At 44.6% G+C, this 18,532-nt stretch overlaps 1 protein-coding gene and 1 pseudogene across 1 annotated transcript; one reads left to right on the top strand and one right to left on the bottom strand.

The window, feature by feature from the left end:
- The first annotated feature begins 2,882 nt into the window (after window positions 1-2,882).
- On the top strand, window positions 2,883-4,111 carry LOC127343304 (protein STRICTOSIDINE SYNTHASE-LIKE 10-like; annotated as a pseudogene).
- A 124-nt stretch (window positions 4,112-4,235) lies between these two features.
- Window positions 4,236-14,236, bottom strand: LOC127343303 (probable serine/threonine-protein kinase SIS8). Its single transcript, XM_051369420.1, has 17 exons — window positions 13,761-14,236; window positions 11,965-12,337; window positions 11,125-11,325; window positions 10,656-10,844; window positions 10,316-10,575; window positions 9,392-9,475; window positions 8,547-8,639; window positions 7,920-8,012; window positions 7,494-7,589; window positions 7,171-7,291; window positions 6,789-7,062; window positions 5,926-6,049; window positions 5,813-5,832; window positions 5,528-5,684; window positions 5,008-5,296; window positions 4,704-4,776; window positions 4,236-4,565 (listed from the first exon to the last, which is right to left on the bottom strand). The coding sequence occupies exons 2-17, from the start codon at window positions 12,211-12,213 to the stop codon at window positions 4,483-4,485; spliced, it is 2,406 nt and encodes an 801-aa protein (XP_051225380.1). The 5' UTR covers window positions 12,214-12,337; window positions 13,761-14,236; the 3' UTR covers window positions 4,236-4,482.
- Window positions 14,237-18,532: the final 4,296 nt, after the last annotated feature.

The raw sequence follows: 18,532 nt of genomic DNA on the forward strand, positions 1-18,532 counted from the left end.
AAAAGGACATTTGGGACACGCTACTAGAACCGGTTAATTGTTCAAAAAACGGGAACCAACCGTTCTAGATATGGTCGCCGACAGGTGGGTACCCTAAACCCTAAAGCCCCTTAGCAATGGGAGACCGAAGCCCCTTTTTCTATTAATAGGAAAAATGCCCGCGCGTTGCGGCGGATTTGTTCCCGACAATTTCAGCAATGGAATTATTTTTTTCGAGAGGACGAAAACTTTTTTTTGTAGGAGACGCCCATTTCCCGTCAAGTTTGACCTATCTAATTCCTGGCTAATTCACTCGCCGTACACCCTCAACGCAACAGTGCTCCAACCATCGCCACACTTAACTTTTGTTCGTCCACAAATACGAACATATTTTGCGCGCAAGTTCATTTATTTCTCTACGGTCTAATAGATGCACATGTCTCCACACGTCTTCTTTGGCTTCTCTCACGTGACTTTTGCTTTCGGGCTGGCCAGCTATCAGTTCATGCAAGTAAGGAGAAAATCCACTTTTTATGTGGGGTGCATATGCGTTGCAACGGATTGGTAATTAATAAAAATTAGTCTCTTAAATTTGCACAAAACAAGTATAGGTGAATGACACCAGGTTCTATTTTTTTCCCCGCAAAGCTGTGTAGCTATGGCACATCAGTGTGTTCACCCATTGCTAGATATCTCGTATAGAAATCAATATTATCACTTTATTCTCACCAGTATTTTTCCAAATCTTTGGTTACACTATCTAATATTTTGGAGTTTTTTATCCGGGCTAGTTATTTGGGTAAAAATTTAGGTGTTGTGTGAGATTTTATTTTAAAATTCGAAATATAGAAAAAACTAAAAAATATATGAATGAGAGATAGAAGTTATTAAATTCTATCAAGAAGATGTGCAATCCATAATAATAAAAAATAGTTGCATCAACATTAGTTTGCTTATGTTTAGATCAATATTCAATGCACTCAAAGAAATGTATCAGGTGTTTTTGTTTACCAAATCAGTAGATGCAAACAATTCAGGCAAATCAGTAGCTGTCTCTTTCTCAGTACCAGCTTGTGGCAAAATCACAGCCGTCAGGTCCGGGGGTCTTTTGTCTACAAGAATGTTTTAAATTGCTTTGCAAATCTTGATTTCAGAAAAGGGACTCAAAGTGAATCAAGTTCAAGTCTGTTCGGATATATATACGTGCACAATGTAGCCTCAGTACGCATAAGTTTTTCTGTAGAAAGTTCATGAACCCGTATAGCCTTTTCTTCTTCTGTATAGCTTTCTATGAGGTTACTTTCCCTCTTTGTCTAGCTGCTACCAAGTACTGAATTTGCATGCATCAAAGTCCGACTTTTTTACCACATAGTATATGTGATCCGCAATCAACAAAAGGAAATATAAAGTCTGAATTTTCTACTTCAGTAAGGAGGAAGAATTAAACCTTCGACGATTGTCTTTTCTCCTTGCCCAATCAAGAATTCATGCCGGCCATAGGGCGTGCTCCGGGCCTTGTAGCCCAGAACTAAGAGCTTGTTGTTCGGGGTGTTGTAGATGCAGTACACGTCCATCGGGTTGGAAACGGATGTCTGCCAAGGCCGGCAGAATACGGCCTAGACAATGTGGAGTCATGGCAAAGTCGGCGGAACATCACGATGCCGTCAGACGAATGGCGAGACTGCTGCTCACTCCGGTGAAGTCGTCAGAACAGTGAGACAAAGATTCAAGGGGGAGGCGGCGGCAGACTGGCTGCATACTCGGCTGTATGCCACCATCATACCGGTTGCAAGCCAGATCGACGCGATGGCTTTTGGCTGGGCCACCATCAGCACGTGTAAGAGATGGTGTGCATCGCGCGCAGCTGGACAATGGCGTTTGACAGCAACGGCTAAGGATTACCACCGGTCGTGCAAAGACGTTTGATCTGGAAGTCAGGTAGAAAGCATCTTGTTTCGTAGTACTGGCGACGTCCTGCATGGCGGGGATGACATAGTTGGGTCATCCCTATTATATCCACCCTGGGGGGTCGCAGTCCATGCGAGCTCTCCAACTCCGGCATTTTTTTTCCGATGGGCAAAGCTGCAGCTTGGGACACGACACAGAAGCGGGACTCGGGCGCTCGACCAGTCCTGCATCATGAACCTGATATTATTGCTCTCCTGGACGGGGAATTCAGTCGACGGCCTCAAGGAATCGAGCAGAGGAGATAGTCCATGACGGCGAGGAATCGAGAACAGGAGGTGCGGGCGATGGCGGCGGGAGGAGGATTTTTAGCGAGCCGTCCGTGCGGGTTTTATTGAAGCGGTATAGTGTGATGGATACGGTCATAGAGTTTGTATGATGGACGGCGAGCAGCCAAGCCCAACGTGGCCATGTTCCTGACCCACCGCTGCGATATGAGGCGGAGCAAGCAAAGCCCAACATGGACAACGGACGCCTCGCTGATTTCTTTTTCTCCCTGGACGAATCGTTTTATTGACTAACCGGTGGCATTCTATGTAATTTCAGCTGAAAAGTAGGGGTACATCTAAAACGGACGAAAAATTTAGGGAGAAACCTTACTTCCTTTATTAGTAGGCATAGATATAGATAGATGTCCAGTCGCAGCGCGTACATACGTGGATGGCAGAGTGAACCCAGAGGCTGGGGAACTCGATCTTAAGTCGCACCGGAACGCTTCCGCGGTTAACCAATGTGCATCGGAACTCTATACCGCCGTGCGATTTCAAGTTTACGACTCTACGTCGATACAGAAACAAAAGAACGGCGATTACAACTCTCAACACTACGGCGCCTTTAAATATGCCGGAAACCGCCCGCCGGCAAAGCCAAAACTTCATCGCATCCAAAAACTCGCGAGTTCGCAAAACACATGTACGGAGTACTAGCCTAGATCGATCATGGGACGCAGCGGCTTGTCGAGCGCGTGGCTCGTCCTTCTCGCCGGCCTCCTCGCCGTCTTCCTGGTCCCGTCGTGCGCGGCAGCGGAAATCAAGACCAGCACGACCGAGTGGAGCTTCCGCCTCCTCCTCCCCAACGGCGTCACCGGCGCGGAGAGCCTCGCCTTCGACGCGCGTGGCCAGGGGCCCTACAGCGGCGTCTCCGACGGCCGTGTCCTCAAATGGGGCGGCAGCGCCGTCGGCTGGACCACCTTCGCCCACCACGCTAGCTACAGGAAGCTCCCGCTGTGCACCGTGCCCGTCGCGCCGTCCGAGGAGACGGAGAGCCTGTGCGGCCGCCCGCTGGGCTCGCCTTCCACCACAAGTCCGGCGACCTCTACATCGCCGACGCCTACAAGGGGCTCATGAAGGTCGGGTCCGACGGCGGAGAGGCCGAGGTGCTCGCCACAGGAGCCGATGGCGTTCCCTTCAACTTTGTCAACGGCATCGACGTCGATCAAGCTACCGGTGACGTCTACTTCACTGATAGCAGCGTCACGTATCCACGCAGGTACGTAAATAGTCGATAATTGTTCCTGCATGTTAAGATTAATCTTACTTCAGGAGCGACAAAGCTAAAGCTGAATCACCATTGGTGTTGTGCTATTAATCTTTTCTGCAGATTCAACACTGAAATAATGATGAACGCTGACGCCACAGGGAGGCTGCTGAAGTACAATGCCACGACGAAGCAGGCCACCGTGCTCGAGGACGGCCTGACATACCCCAACGGCGTGGCAGTGAGCTACGACAGGACCTATGTCGTCGTGGCTCACACCGTGCCATGCCAGGTGCACAGGTTCTACCTCCAAGGAACGAAGGCTGGACATTACGAGCTGCTCGCCGATTTGCCGGGCTACCCGGACAACGTGAGGCGTGATGGGAAGGGCGGGTACTGGGTGGCCCTGAACCAGGAGAAGGGGCGGCCGAACACGACCATAGCTCCGGTGAAGCACCTGGTGGGAGTACGGCTCGATGCCAACGGCATGGAGGTGGAGGAGCTCACGGCCGCCAAAGGCGTCACCCTCAGCGAAGTGACCGAGAGGAACGGGACAAAGTGGCTGGGTTCCGTTGAACTTGACTACCTTGGCCTAGTTTCATAATTTCCTACTGCATGTTTGTGTTATTAGGAGAATCAGAACGTACTGCAATGCAGTCAGGTTTTGTTAGCAGATACACTAGTAACATAAGTTTATACTTATAAACTAGAGTTTAAGTAGATAAACTAGAGTTTAATTGGTTGGTAGATGTAATCCATATTGTTTTCAATTTTTTATCTGTCCTCAATTTTGGTTGGAAGTTAACATGAAACGATGGCATGCAAAGCTCCGTGCTCCATAGATCCACGGAGACGCAATTCTTTTTTATAAAAGGAGAAATTGTTCCTTTTTACAATTTCGAAAGAAAGGATTACCGATATACAGCCAAAATACAAGAGTTTAATGTATGCATCCTTTGCCGATCTGCTAGATCAACAGGCTAGATTTTTACAAGTTGTATACAAGTAACTGTTCTTGAACGCACCGGGTGGCAGGGACGGAACTAGTTGGTCAGGTTCGTTTCAGCTGTCAGCGTATTCGCAGTCAAGCAAGCGAGTGAGGACCTCCTGGCAGCTTGGTCGATCCTGGGGCTCGGCCCAGCAATCTGTGTCAAACAAAATAACCGTTGCTAAGCTGGAATTAAAGAGCAGAATAAGCTGACGAACATTGTCCCAACATGAGTCCAGATTGGTTCCACAGGAAACTTGGAATAAGGAAACATGGTGCTAGAAAGCATCATTACCTGCAATTAACTTGCCAAGAGGTCCTTCGGGTATTTCAAGCCGTGACCCTTCATTAGCAACTGCATACACCACCTATCAAAGGCCAACTTATCAAGGTCAGTCGACAACTCTAATCCAAAACAACCGCTTTGCCAATTAACATCTACGAGAACCACCAAGAAATAGGAATGCACCACACAAGATTAACGAAAACTATGATAGTAGAAAAGATAAGATGTGTCAAATGCTTCAGTTAAGAGAATCATTCTGGACCCATCTTTATTAATGCTGCATACGTTTGGTGAAAAGTGGATGAATGCTTACTTGGACTGGGGAGATCCCATCCCATGGGCGGCTCAATGTACACAGCTCCCACATTATCACACCAAGGCTGAAAATGTCACATTTTTCTGAGAAGGGTTCGTTCTTTATGAGCTCAGGGGCCATCCATTCTGGCGTGCCAGCAGAGGAGCTATCAGTCATAGGACTATCTGTCATTGCTCGGGAAAGGCCAAAGTCGCATATCTTGACAGTCCAGTGCTTGTTCACCAGACAGTTGGCACTTTTCAGGTCCCTGTGAACTATCTTCATGCGGTGTATGCACATCAACCCCCTTTAATAATAAAATAATTCCTTTTAGATGCACAATTAATTATAAAAGGTGGGAGCTGGAACAAGACTGAGCATCTAAACTCCATATAACAAGAGAATTACATCAAAACTCCATATAACAAGAGAATTACATCAAACAGAGGGGGTATTTTCTTAAAAGTGCCTTGGGAAATAAATAACACTAATAGATATGCATAGAGTATCATTTATCATATACAGGGAAGGAGCTAACCTGCATATATCACGTATAATTTTCAGCCTCCTACGCCAACTGAGCCTCTTTTTCTGACCACTCATATGGATGAGATAGTACAGTGATCCCATTTCCATATATTCAGTAACCATTGACAGGTGAGGAGGCACCATGCATGCCCCAAGAAACAAAATTACTACAGAAGAAAATGCAAAAAATGGTTTAAAAGCCATGTTCTAACATACAGCAGTTAATGTCTAGAGTGGAGATGCTGAGATAGCGGTTTCAGAATGTACACTGCATTTGGTCAAAATGAACCCTTACCATTTGGATGTCGCAGCCGGCTGAAAGGAAATAGTAAAATGATTAGAGCAATCATGTAGGTTATGAAAACCAGTAAGTTATCTACATTACTCAATCAAGAGTAGTTCAGGTACCTCAGGATGTATATCTCATTGCAAAAATCTTCCATGTTTTCAGTAGTCAGATCCTGCTCTAGAAATACTTTGATAGCGACATCAGTACCATTCCATATACCCCGGAAAACCTCTCCAAAGAATCCTGATGAAGTGTTTCGACAAAAAGCAAGATCACTCGGTAAGCTTTTCTCAGGCTAAGAAACATGTCAAACTACAAAAAAACACAAAATAAAACGGACCATTTCAAGCTAGATCATTTCCAATATGAAAACAGAAGATAGAATTATGATGACTATAAAATGGCGCAAGCAAGTCTTCATGTTTATCACCATGCGGGTTAGCATGTGTGCTCTTGTTTTTTAACTATCAGTGATGAATAAGCTCCACTTAATGTCCTCGAAAAAATGGAATTAAAAGTTGGTGATGTTGTTAAAATTTCAGAACATAAACTGCTGTTCAGTTTTATAGTATCAAAATTCTCCCTGGATACTTGATTTAATTTGATATATAGTTTTAGTAAAGCAATGATGAAACTGTACGAATAGCTTCAACAAAGTCAAAAATATGAAGGCAGATATAACAATATCAAGATGCAGTGTGTAAGACTTGGGATAAATTGAGTTTGATTGATTTGGTTACAATAACCATTAATGATAGATTGATAGCTATTAAATAGAAAACTAGTCATACCAAACTTTCACTTTCCGTTAATCGTATGATTTTGAATGGATATTAGCAAAGGATCGTATCATAGTGAAAGAAGCAATACATATCAATGCAAGGAGCACAAACAGAGCACAAGAATGGGAGGTGCATTTAAAAAGTTTGTATCAACAAATCTACAGCAGTAAATTTGTCTGAGTAAGTTCAAGATTACTTGCCTATTCCAACCCGTGTACCAATTGTGAGCTCAGAGAAATCTATGTTCCACTCTTGAAAAGGCAACAAAGGCTTATTAAAGGGAGAGCTTTGCAAAACCTTGTTCCATGCGAATACCATCTTCTCTTTGCTTATAAAATCACAATTATCGCCTGTTTCGGAGTTTTCACCCCCATAGTCATGAGGCGAAGTAGGCAATGACATAGCTTTCTGAGTAGAACCAGCTCGGTTTCTCAAGCCATTGTTGGTAGCAACAGTTCTCCCAGACTTATCATCCTGAGAGTCAAAAATGAGAGGCCAAGGTGGTGAAACTCAAATGACAATTACATGCAGAAGATATGAAAAGCCAACATAGAGGATGTAGACAGTGAAACAAGCATGTACATCATTTGGGCCGTCATTTGCATCGTTTTTGTCTTCCCCAATATATGAACATGACCCATCATTAACATGATCCCTTTGGAGGCGATTCTGCTTTAGTGTTTCATTCATAGCCCGAACTGCCCTGTCAAAGATTTCAGATTTGAAAAGTAAATACCTGATGCTCAATAAGGATATCTAACAGAATACAGACAGACACATGCTCTAAGAGATCTAGCATCTAAACACAGCCATGAGCAAACTGTGTAGTGATTCTTGAATTGATATACTGTCAGTGAAGGGATCATGTACAGCTACACAACTTGATAGTTCAAAACACGAATTACCTCACAATGTCATCTCCAATCTCAGGTGTGATGCTAATGCTTCTTCGTCTTATTCTTCTAGGGTTAGGTGTAGTAGTGCCACCCGGATCATCTGATCTGCAAGCGTGTAATGGTTTATTAAAACTGGAGTTGCTACCCGAACTATTTTCACATATATGAAAAGAAGCTTTGCAAAAGAAAAGTAAACTAACAAAAGATTAATCTGGCTTCCCAAAAACCAACTAGGGATTCTAGTCCACAATCAGAACTTGCCAGAAAGCCAAAAGTGTGAACCAATTGGTGGACAGAACTATAACAAAGCCATCTATCAAAACAGTTTCAATTATGAACACATAGTTGTGGTATCAACACACCATGGAGAATAGCCATGCCAAAAAACAATTAAAAACTGTAACACTGCACCCACAAAAGAAACAGCTGACAAACCTTGATGTAACTACATCTGTGTATTCCTGAAACGATTGCCTCTCACCGCCAAGTATAGATCTTCCTTTTGCCCTCATTAATGGATGCTCGGGGCTACATCGATGGAAAATTGATAAAAGTATCATATGAGAACATAGATACCTCAAGAAACTGGGAGGCAGACACAATGAAACAATAGACAGATGGTTATAGTTCCTATCATCTAAGAGAATACTCAATATTAGGTAAGCATTTGGTAACACAGGAAAGTTCACAAACTGCAGACATGCCACTAACATGGTAATTCAAGTTACAAGTTTCAGTAATACATGGTAATACTAGTTATAAGTTTCAGTAACACATGGTAACACTAGTTACAAGTTTCAGTAATACTATAAACATGCAAATAACATGGTAATATTAGTTATAAGTTTCAGCAAAGAGAATCAAAGGTAAATCAAACAAATGGAATATCTCAAACCTATAAATAACGCATAGAACCTGCCAATATGTAAACTAAATCATCGGTAAAAATACCCCAGCAGCTCTCGGCAATAGGGTTATAGCCTTAGGAAAAGAACTACGAACAACACACAATAGATTATGCAATTTTACTAGAGCAGTTAATGCATAGAGTTGATTGGTAACCTTGAACTAGCACCACGAGGTTCTTCAGCGACTCCTCTCCTCTGGCTTCGCCTCCAAAAGGCATTTGCTATGTTTGGCTCACTACATGACGTGCTGGTTAGAAAACAAAAGAAGAATCTTAGAAAATGCAACAAGGCAGTCAATGTTAACACAAGTATCAGATCATTCCATAAAAGCTCTGACAAAACAGACGCTTCTGTACACTCCCTTTCTGAATAGTTTCTGAGTTACAATGCAGGTCAGTGGTGGGGATTACAACTAGTCCATAAGTTATGAAGCGTAGTTTGATTAATTGCAGTTTTACAACAATATCCCCCTCCTCATGTCATCCTTCCCGACCTCATCAGTCACCACCTGATCCCACCCCTCCTTGGCCTGGCCTCCTCCATCCGACTCTGACTCTGACTCTGACTCCTGACCCACCCTTGTCAAGCTAATCTACTTCCTACTGTCGGACATGTTTGACAGCATGCTAGGATCTACAAGTGTCTGGCACCTCGTCTAGTGCCTCTTCCACATTGCCCTTTTCCATGTAGCACTAGTTAGCCCAAGCAAAGATGCCATCACGGCTATAAGATGTATGAAGTGATTACCCTAGAGGCCTAGGGTATCATGCAAACGTTAGGTTTGGAACATTGACTTGCTTTAAAATTCTGCATGCAGGCATCGAAATATTCACTGCATGCATATGTACATTGATTCGTACGTGAGAAGAACAAAACTGTCCTCTGTAAGTGACTGAGACTCAGAAACTAGTTTTCTTAAAGGGTGAGCTGAAGCAAAACTAAACAAATAAATCTACCAATCAGTTAGGAATGAATAATATTTACACTATTAGGTGATACCTTAGTTTCCCCTCTGAAAATGTTCTTGATCTCAACATTGTATTACGCAATGAACGCCCAGATAGATTTGATGAGCCTTCAATTCTGCACTGAGATAGAGATGGAATGTTTTTATCTTGTTCAAAATATAAACTCGAGAAAGTTAGAAGAAAATTACAGAAAGATGCAAGCAAACAAAAGAAGAAGGAATAGACCAATACAAGTGACACTTTTTTTTTGCGTAGATGCTATACCAGAGCATGTAAACTTCTCTCTGCATTTAGACCTATCTTTCTACAAGATCTCTTTGCTTTTCCGATGGTACTTTTTAGCGCAACAACTATATGATAAAAAATATCCATGAACTATTTTCCTCTTACAATTTCGATATTTTGTTAATGTAATCATTTATGACCTTCCCGTGCAACATCCTCGAATATTCTATATTTTTCTTCATGTCAATAACCTATCTCATCATCTATGCTGCAAGTTTGAAGATTCACTTATGTACCCACCATGCAATCATAATGCTCCAACCAACCTAGACCAGCAGGGTTACATCACCATGTCTTACAAATTAGTTGGATTTTCAGCAAGGTTTAAATAATACATATAGTTGGTTCGAACAAGACGTATGCTAGAATGAATCAATATTACAGTTCTAATGCATTATGTGTTTCAAATTCACTTGTATCCTACCCAACAAAAAAAAATGACAGCGGTCAACCATCACTATACTGAAAATGTATGGTCAAAATCACAATGTCCCGCTATTGGCCAGAAGGTTCAAGATAGAAGTTCATCCATTAAAGCCTGTTGACAACTTTATTTACGCTAACAAAATATTAGCAAGAACCAGCACAGTAACTCTCTATCATGATACTCACTTAGATACTGGAAACATAACAAAGTCCTGAAGAAGAGAAATATAATGCATAAGCATACCCTTCAGCTTCCACTTTATCAGATAAGCCATATAGAGGGCTATTAGGCTCAAGGGGAGAATCACACGAGTCATTTTCAGCTGAATCACTCTCACCAGCAGCAGAGATATGTGATATGAAGATAGCCTTGGCTGAAAAAGGAATCAATTGGCCTGGAAATCTCATGAGGTCAACTAGCAGCTCCATAGAATTCAACGGAACTACCACAGACATATGTTTGTAGGAATCCACAAATCCAACTGCACCCTCATCAGGTAGACCCTATGAAAGATATGATTTTAAGCATTTGAACTTAGTTTTACCGTATAATCCACATAACATGAAAAGGGATGTCAACATACCACAACAAGTTTGCTCTCAAGGCCAACAGCATCTGCAAGAACTTTAAATAGAATGGCTCGGGGTCGGCATGATCCATGCTTTATCTGCCCAAGAAGTTGTGGTCCTCTACTTCCAAAGAAATGGGTATCTTCGGCTGAAGCTCTTCCTGGACTTACATCAGGATTTTGGCCCTTGAAGCAGTCAAAAACCTGTTTGAGAATAACTTGCCAAGTGTTAGACATGCATCAAGCAATAAGCTAATACTTTCTGAATCTAACATTAATTCAGTAAGGACAGCCTTGATGTTATTAATGCAAGGAGTAACGAAAATATCAGTTCTGAATATTTCTCTGTCCAAATTTTCAAAACAAACTTGGTTTGGTTTTACATGTAAGCATCAAAGCACTCTAAAATCATATAATAACAGTGACCAATCAAGCTCCCAATAGGGAATTGCACATGGGGAAAACAGACAGTTGTATAACTTACCAAACCCGCTATCTTCTTTATCACTAAAGCTGGGTTGTTCAATCCTTTCACAAGTGCACCACTAAGCTGCTTCAACATGAAAATTTTCTTATCCTTCTCAACGTCTACAACAATTATGTCAGGTTTAAGCCCATCTGCTTCAAGACTTTGAAGGTCATTCAGTGATGGTATTGTTGGGAAAATCTCCTTCAGCTTTTTATCCTGTATGAGTGCATCACAGATGGAAAACATAACCACAAAGAACTGAAACAAAAGCATAAATTCCCCTAAATCATTTGTAGCTTAATAATCTGATTAAAAGATAAGTAAAAAAGACTGAAATCAAAACTCAAATTCTAGTGCATTTCCAATGATCAATAATCTTTCGACCTAGGAACACAGTTGTGCATTTTTCAAGGAAACAACTTGATTTCTCATTGTATAAAGAATTTTGGAAGGTGAGATGTTTCATGTGCCACAAAACTGTGGTGCATCATACCAATATGAAATGTGATGGTCTGAAACAATACAGCCATTCAAATATATAGGCCTTATTCCATTTTGAGATTTAGTGTTACCACAATGACAGAATTGGAAGTCCCAGAAACAAAAGGGGGCCAAGGACAACAAATAAAAAATACAAATCAAGTCCACTTCCACCGTTGCCAATTTGGAGGAGAATTCAGCATCTTCTTGAGAAAGTGGGTGTTTGACACGAAATGAAAGTGGGTACTTGACATGGAACTGGAAACATCTACCTCAAAAGCCACATGGCGTACAAAACATAATCTAGTGTAGCTATTTTAAGGACTATGTCTAAATAACAAAAAAAAAAGTTTACTGAGGGGGGGAAATCCTCACCGGGATGATTGAATAGAAACCATTAGGAATAAACCCTGAATAAGTTCCTGTTGACCACAGTAATTGAGAAGCCTTCCAGGACGAGGACCTTGAATTGGCCAAACTGAATCGGGATTCTTTATCAGCCAAAACTTCTTGATTTCTTGATATGGCAACAGATTCTATCTTCTCCAGAAAGTCTGGCGGCCACAAGCTCGGTTCACATGAAGTAGCTTCAGACTGCCCAGAACTGGTTGGTGTTTCATCCATTTGTCAGATGGTGTAGTCCCTCATTCTGAAACCATGGGCACCCCATTTTGCATGCTAACATAAGCCATAGAAGAAACTTGGTATACGCCTATACGGTATGGCCACTGATCAATCTGGATGATATCTGCAAAAAGAAAAGCCCCTTAATACAGATCTCAAGAAAATCAGAAACCACTCATATAGAAGTCTCCTAAGGAGGTTTCATGGTCATCAGATTTTATTATATCTCATTATTTAGATAGGAATTCGTTCACCCCATCTTCAGTACCACCAAACTGGTTGGCAGCCCTGATACAAGAACCGAATACTGATATTTATCAGCACCTCAGGGTATGCTTAACCTAAACCCACTATACACTTACTTTGTCCAGTAGAAAAGCTAATGGTACAGAAGGTATCCGTATTTGTAACAAAGTAATGCACGGTAGAATAACAGACTATGCACAGGTACGACAATACTTGCAAACTTGAGAAAACACAATCGACAGCTTGTTTTGGTAGAATAACAGACTATGCACAGGTACGACAATACTGGCAAACTTGAGAAAACACAATCGACAGCTTGTTTTCTAAATTCAAAAAAACACTTGATAGTAACATCCAACTGAAAACAGTGAGGACATGTGGGCTGCGTGAGGCTTTTGTGTTGCCCACGAGAAAGGGCAACCTTTGAGATCAGTAAAGGCTCAGTTGCTGGCAACTTGGTTGGTGGTGTAAAATGAAGGATTAGTGACTAAACAGAAGTCCGTGCATCCAGATGGAAATTAGCTTCCAAAAAAGAACCCAACCCTCGATGTCATCACATGAAAGTTTGCCATGTCTCATCAGAATTCCGGTTTAGCCTGCATGTCTGTTGCAACACCTGGATGCTGCATATACAACCAGACATGACCTACAATTTTACAGATACTCACATTTAATCGAACTAAGCGTTATGAGCGGTGCACACAGTTAATGATGTCAGCTAAAATGTGCAGTGAATTATCCTATCCGCGTCACCAGCGGGTCGTGTCCTGGTACTGAGTGGGGGCATACATTTCACTGTCTAGATCCAGGCCCTTATTTACCTGGATTTAGCAACTCGGTAGAAACCTTGGGTATAAACAGGAAAAAGTAGAGCAGATCACTCAACACGTCACCATACAGTAACCATAGAATGTCCGAAATTCCATAGGCAACCATGCAATGGCGTGGAACTATAGCTCAACCCTTGGCTCCGGCCGGCGGCTATTTATGACCAAAATGGGAAGAACCAGGGGACACAGGAATAGCTCAGGGCAACAGCACCGTTGAGATCCATCCTGTGCGCGCTGAACAGCAGGGACCGAATCATACGGACGCAGTGCGTACGCTAGTGGAGTTCGTACCGGCAGAAGGAATCCGCGGCTGCTGCAGCGAGTATTCCAGTACGGACGCATTTACGCTAGCTTGACGGGGCGTGGCAGATATACTATCGGATTCGATTTCTCGCGGAGCAAAAAAAAAAAAAAAACGGAGTACTACTAGATCAGAGCGAGCCGAATCCAAGCGGGTGAGGGCCGGCTTACCGACAGGACAAAAACCGTGCAGGTGGATCTCCTCTCCGCGGAGGCGGAGGGGGGCCCGGCGGCGGAGCGTCCGAGGTAGCCTGGGTGTAAGGAGGCGCCGCTCGTCCAGTGGCTTCGGATTTGGGGGCGGGAACGGCCACGCAGCGCGGCGGAGCGCGGCGCAGGCTCGATCGCGCCGGAGATTTGGTGGTGCGAGCGAGCGAGCGAGCGCGGGCGGGGGAGAGAGTGTGAGATGGAGAGGCGGTAGGTGGGGTGGTGCGGTAGGTAGGCGGCGATCGAGCAGCGCGCGGCGCGCTCCTCGCGGTGGAGCGGACGAGGCGGAGGAGGAAGAAGTAACTGGGAGGGAGTCGAGGCCCGGGAAGGAGACGGCGAGAGGATTAAAAGTACGGCGGCTCAGCTGCAGTCCAGCTCCAGCTGTGGGGGAGTCCGGCGTCGGTACGCACTGGGCTGGCCTTGTGCGGGGACTGGAATGGCAGAGCAGCCAGGAGGGAACCCTGGTGACGGGGGTTTTGTAGGAACAGTTTGTTGCTCGTGTCCGATGCGTATGGTTCCGTTTTATTGCCAAGTAACTGTATACTGCATTCACTGCAAGATTTACATTTATTTAGAGCATAATTATTGTTGAATCATTTACTACTCCCTCCGTTCCAGTTTAACAGGCGCGCACGTAGTTTAAGAAATTGTTTTGACCATTATTTTAATCGATAAAATATGAAATATATGTCATAAAAAATATATCACTGGAAAGCTTTTTTGCATACGAATCTAATGATATAAATTTTGTAGATATATAAGTCATATTTTGTTGACCAAATCAATGGTCAAAATTTATCTTAAACTGCGTGCGTGCCTGTTAAACCGAGACGGGGATAGTACTGCATTTCTGGGTTTAGATTGCTCTCGCGGCACTATACTACTGCTACTGTTTGGAGATAGCTTTCTCCAAAAGGTAGACGATTCTAGGTTTACTCCCTCACGTTCCTCAACTGCCAAAACGTTTTATGTTAAGAAAACGGAGGTTTGATTTGTTAGTTACATATACAGTACATTTATTATACAATTTGAGTTATGTAGTACCTAATATTGTGATTATTATATTCTAATTAAAATAAACGCGAATTGCTGCCATGTTATCTTTATCTTTTTTTGAATTGATGGAGTTCCACGCCGAAAATGGATATCCAAAGCTGATATGGATTACTATTTTCCACAGCCACAGATATACACGAGGATATCTTGCTTATCTCATAGATAGATAGATAGATAGACTCGTACATGGTTTATCTTGCTGTTGCACGCTTGCGATCTGTCGTGCACCTCATATACTTTTTTGGTTCACCTAATTTTGGACAGCAAAAGTTAGGGAGACGACACGTAAAAGATAGAGATTGCGCCAAGATATATCTATGTTAGCTTCTGATATTTGTCTGGAACTGTTATCGTGTTTATCTTGTTTTTCGCTGATGGAGTCCCACGACAAAAATGGGTATCCGAAAGATGATACGGGTTATTGTTTTCCACGGCAACAGATATACATGAATTGACATCTTGCTTATCTCATACCAGATTGATAGACTCGTACACGTGGTTTATCTTAGCGTCGCGTGCTTGCAATCTATCGTGCACCTGGTATACGCTTTTGATCCACCTAATTATGGACAACGAAAAGTTATGGAGAAGACACGTAAAAGAGATTGCAACAAGATCTATGTTAACTTGTGATATGTAGGATATTGCTTCTAGATTTATCTGGAAAGCCCCAACGCCGATCCATATAATGTTATTGAAGATGATGAGCGATGAATGCAACTTTTTGTATGTTATTTTGCAAAGGAAAATAATAGAACTGGAAGGCTAAAATACTAGTGTATGTTCTTTACGAAAAGGGGAACTACCCCGGCCTCTCTATCAATCAATGCCTGCGATGGCGAAGTTTCCAAGTAGACTCTTACAATTTTTGGTAAAGTGATGTGGAAGCTTCAAGGTAGGATGCAACGTTTCAATGTAAACCCAGGACACTTCAAGGTACACCGGCAACCGCTATGGCTAGACGTCGACCTAGCAAAGCCCCCCCAAGACAGTAGAGAACGCTTGAGCTACCGCAACAAAATCGTGTAAAAGCAACAAAGTTGATGTTACGAGAGGGCTGCGACACCAGCGAGAGATCACATGGCTGATTTACAAGACACCACCCGAGAGTCTAGCACGAAACTGAGGCCTGCGGGTGGAGAAGATTGAGGTGGAGGGATGGAGTCTATCATCCCGAACAGGAAGGTTGTCACCTTCGCGCAGTGCACGACTACTCGTAAAGTATTTATCTCATCGGTTGCCTTTAGGATCGTCATGCTCAAGATACTATCGGTCGAGATGACGACTTGCCCACGTGTTCACATATACTGAGCTTAAGCCTTTTTTTTTATCTTGGTATGTTGGCAAGAAGTTTGACCCAAAGTGTATGGAGAGCAATAATGCCAGATTGTCAACGATGTGGGCATATGCCCTGACGGAGCCGCACAGACCATAGCTCCTACGGACTAACCTCTGTTGGGTAGACGAGGCATACGGTTCACTGCCGACCGATCTTCTTCACTTCACGGGTTTGGGTTTGACCCGATGGATCGCCAAATTCTGAGCACGGGCATCTCGCTCGCGTTCCGACCCCGCCATTCACGGCCGCATTAATCAATGGACGTAGAGCCGGCGTCGATCGTGTCGCTCGTGGCGCACGGGCCGCGAGCAGGACGTGCGTCGCGGTGGCGCCGGCCGGCGCACACGCGCGGATGGAACAGAAAGCGGAGCGTGACGGACCACCGCCTGAGGCCGAGCGAGCTTTGCATTGCATCATCGCCAATTCGCCATCATGGCGCTCGCTCCCCTTTTGCTCCTCACCGGCCGTCACGTGCGGACGTGGACGGAGGGCTGGCGCCGTGGCGCGCGGGGCCGGAGGGCGAGGCGGATTTGGGTTGCGCCGGGCGGGAAGGAAACTGTCGGTGTGATCGCCGTGAGGTGTAAAGGGGACACGGGCGCGCGGCGAGGCTGAGCCGAGCCTATGGATCGGTCACGTGCGGGCGACCTTCCTTTTGGGCGAGGGGAACGTGGAGGAAGATGATGGGGCCGCTGCCACGCTGCAGGCTGCAGCGGATCGTGCCCTGCTTCGCGAACCTACCTCAAAAGATTCGAATGTTTCTGTTGAAAATTATTTAGCCAGCGTTGTCCAAACCGATCATGACGCCAAGTTCAGTTTATGCGCTGAACGAGTTTTATTTTTTGGGATTTGCAGCTAAATTTGATGACATCATCTAACTGGGAATAAAATTAGTTCTCAGTCGACTAAGAAATAGCCACACCCTTATTTTTGAACACAAGAGCGTGTTTGGTAGGTCGTGGTCTACGTGACTCGTATCCACGAGAATGAAGACCGTGTGGTTGCTCGAAAGGCGCAATGTGGCCAAACAGGTTCTCAAAGTACCATTGGGGCTATGCCTTGGAGGAACGGCTGAACCGACTGATGCAAAATGGCATCTTTGGCTGCACAAGCGCGGCCGAGCAAGGAGACGGCGCGAGCTCGTGCGCGCTATGGCAAAAAGCGGAACTTAGCGCGGAAAGGATTCCGTCACCTCGCACCGAGCATCCACCCCATATTTCTGCCCTCCACTCTCACTGCTCGATTCGAAACCTCCATTCCCACGACTTTTCCAGCGATGGAGGCGGTGACGTGGCTACATAATCTTCTTCGTCGAGTTCTCCTCCGGCACCGGCGATGACGGTAAGTAACCGCACCTCCAAACTTGCTTGTCTAGTGTTAGATCTTGGTATGGTTTGCCAAATCTGGCTACGATGTACATGAGAGAATCTTGTTCATCGGTGGTTCTTGGGTAGGTGCCGTCGAAATGCAATACTTCTAGGATGAAATTTTGCACCGCCAGTTGCTTGATCTAGGGTTGTTACTATCAAATTGTACGTTGATTCTGATTCATCTTCTGTATTCTAGATTATTGTCGGTTCATATCGTGTGATGCATGATGCGTAAGTTGTTGCAATGATATGTGTTGTGAGGTCATTGTAGGACTCGTTGTGTGTCAACTTTAGCCAGGCCTTGGTGTGCGTTGTGGATTCACAAATCCCCTAAAGTGCATGATATATTTTCACAACCCATTGCCGAGTCCCAGGTGTTGGTGTCGAATGTGTCGGCCGACGACGGCCCTATGTCTTCCCTCATGGCCAAGGTCGCGGCGAAGAGGCATAAATGGTGTATCAAAGAAACAAGAAGGCTAAAGGAGACCCCCCCCCCCCACTTCAACAACAATCAAAAAGGGGTCTACAGCAGGAATCCGGCATGCCGCCCGGTCGGCCGGACTGGGCGCCGGACTGGCTCCGGCCTGCCCGGGCAGCCGGACTGGCTCGGCGTGCCGCCCGGTCGGCCGGACGCATACCGGGCGCCAACCAGGCGCCAACCGAGTGACCTCCTGAAAGACGCGAAGTGATCCCGGTCGGGGTCCGGCCTGCCGCCCGGTTTGGACCGGCGGGTCCGGTCCCTGGTCCGGTCCGACCGACCCCTGGTCCGGTCCGACCGGCCTCTGCACCGGACACTCCGGTCTGTGGTCCGGTTGACCGGGATTGTCGAGAGAAAAGCTGATGTGTCAAGTTCCAACGGCCACATTTCAAGTGACACTATAAATAGCCCTTCTCCTACCTCTGAAGAGTCAGGCACTACACTACAAGCTGTTCTTGAGCTCTCTCTCTCATACTCCATTGCTAGAAATACCAAAAGC

Source organism: Lolium perenne, chromosome 3 (genome assembly GCF_019359855.2).
Source record: "Lolium perenne isolate Kyuss_39 chromosome 3, Kyuss_2.0, whole genome shotgun sequence".
Classification (NCBI taxonomy): domain Eukaryota; kingdom Viridiplantae; phylum Streptophyta; class Magnoliopsida; order Poales; family Poaceae; genus Lolium; species Lolium perenne.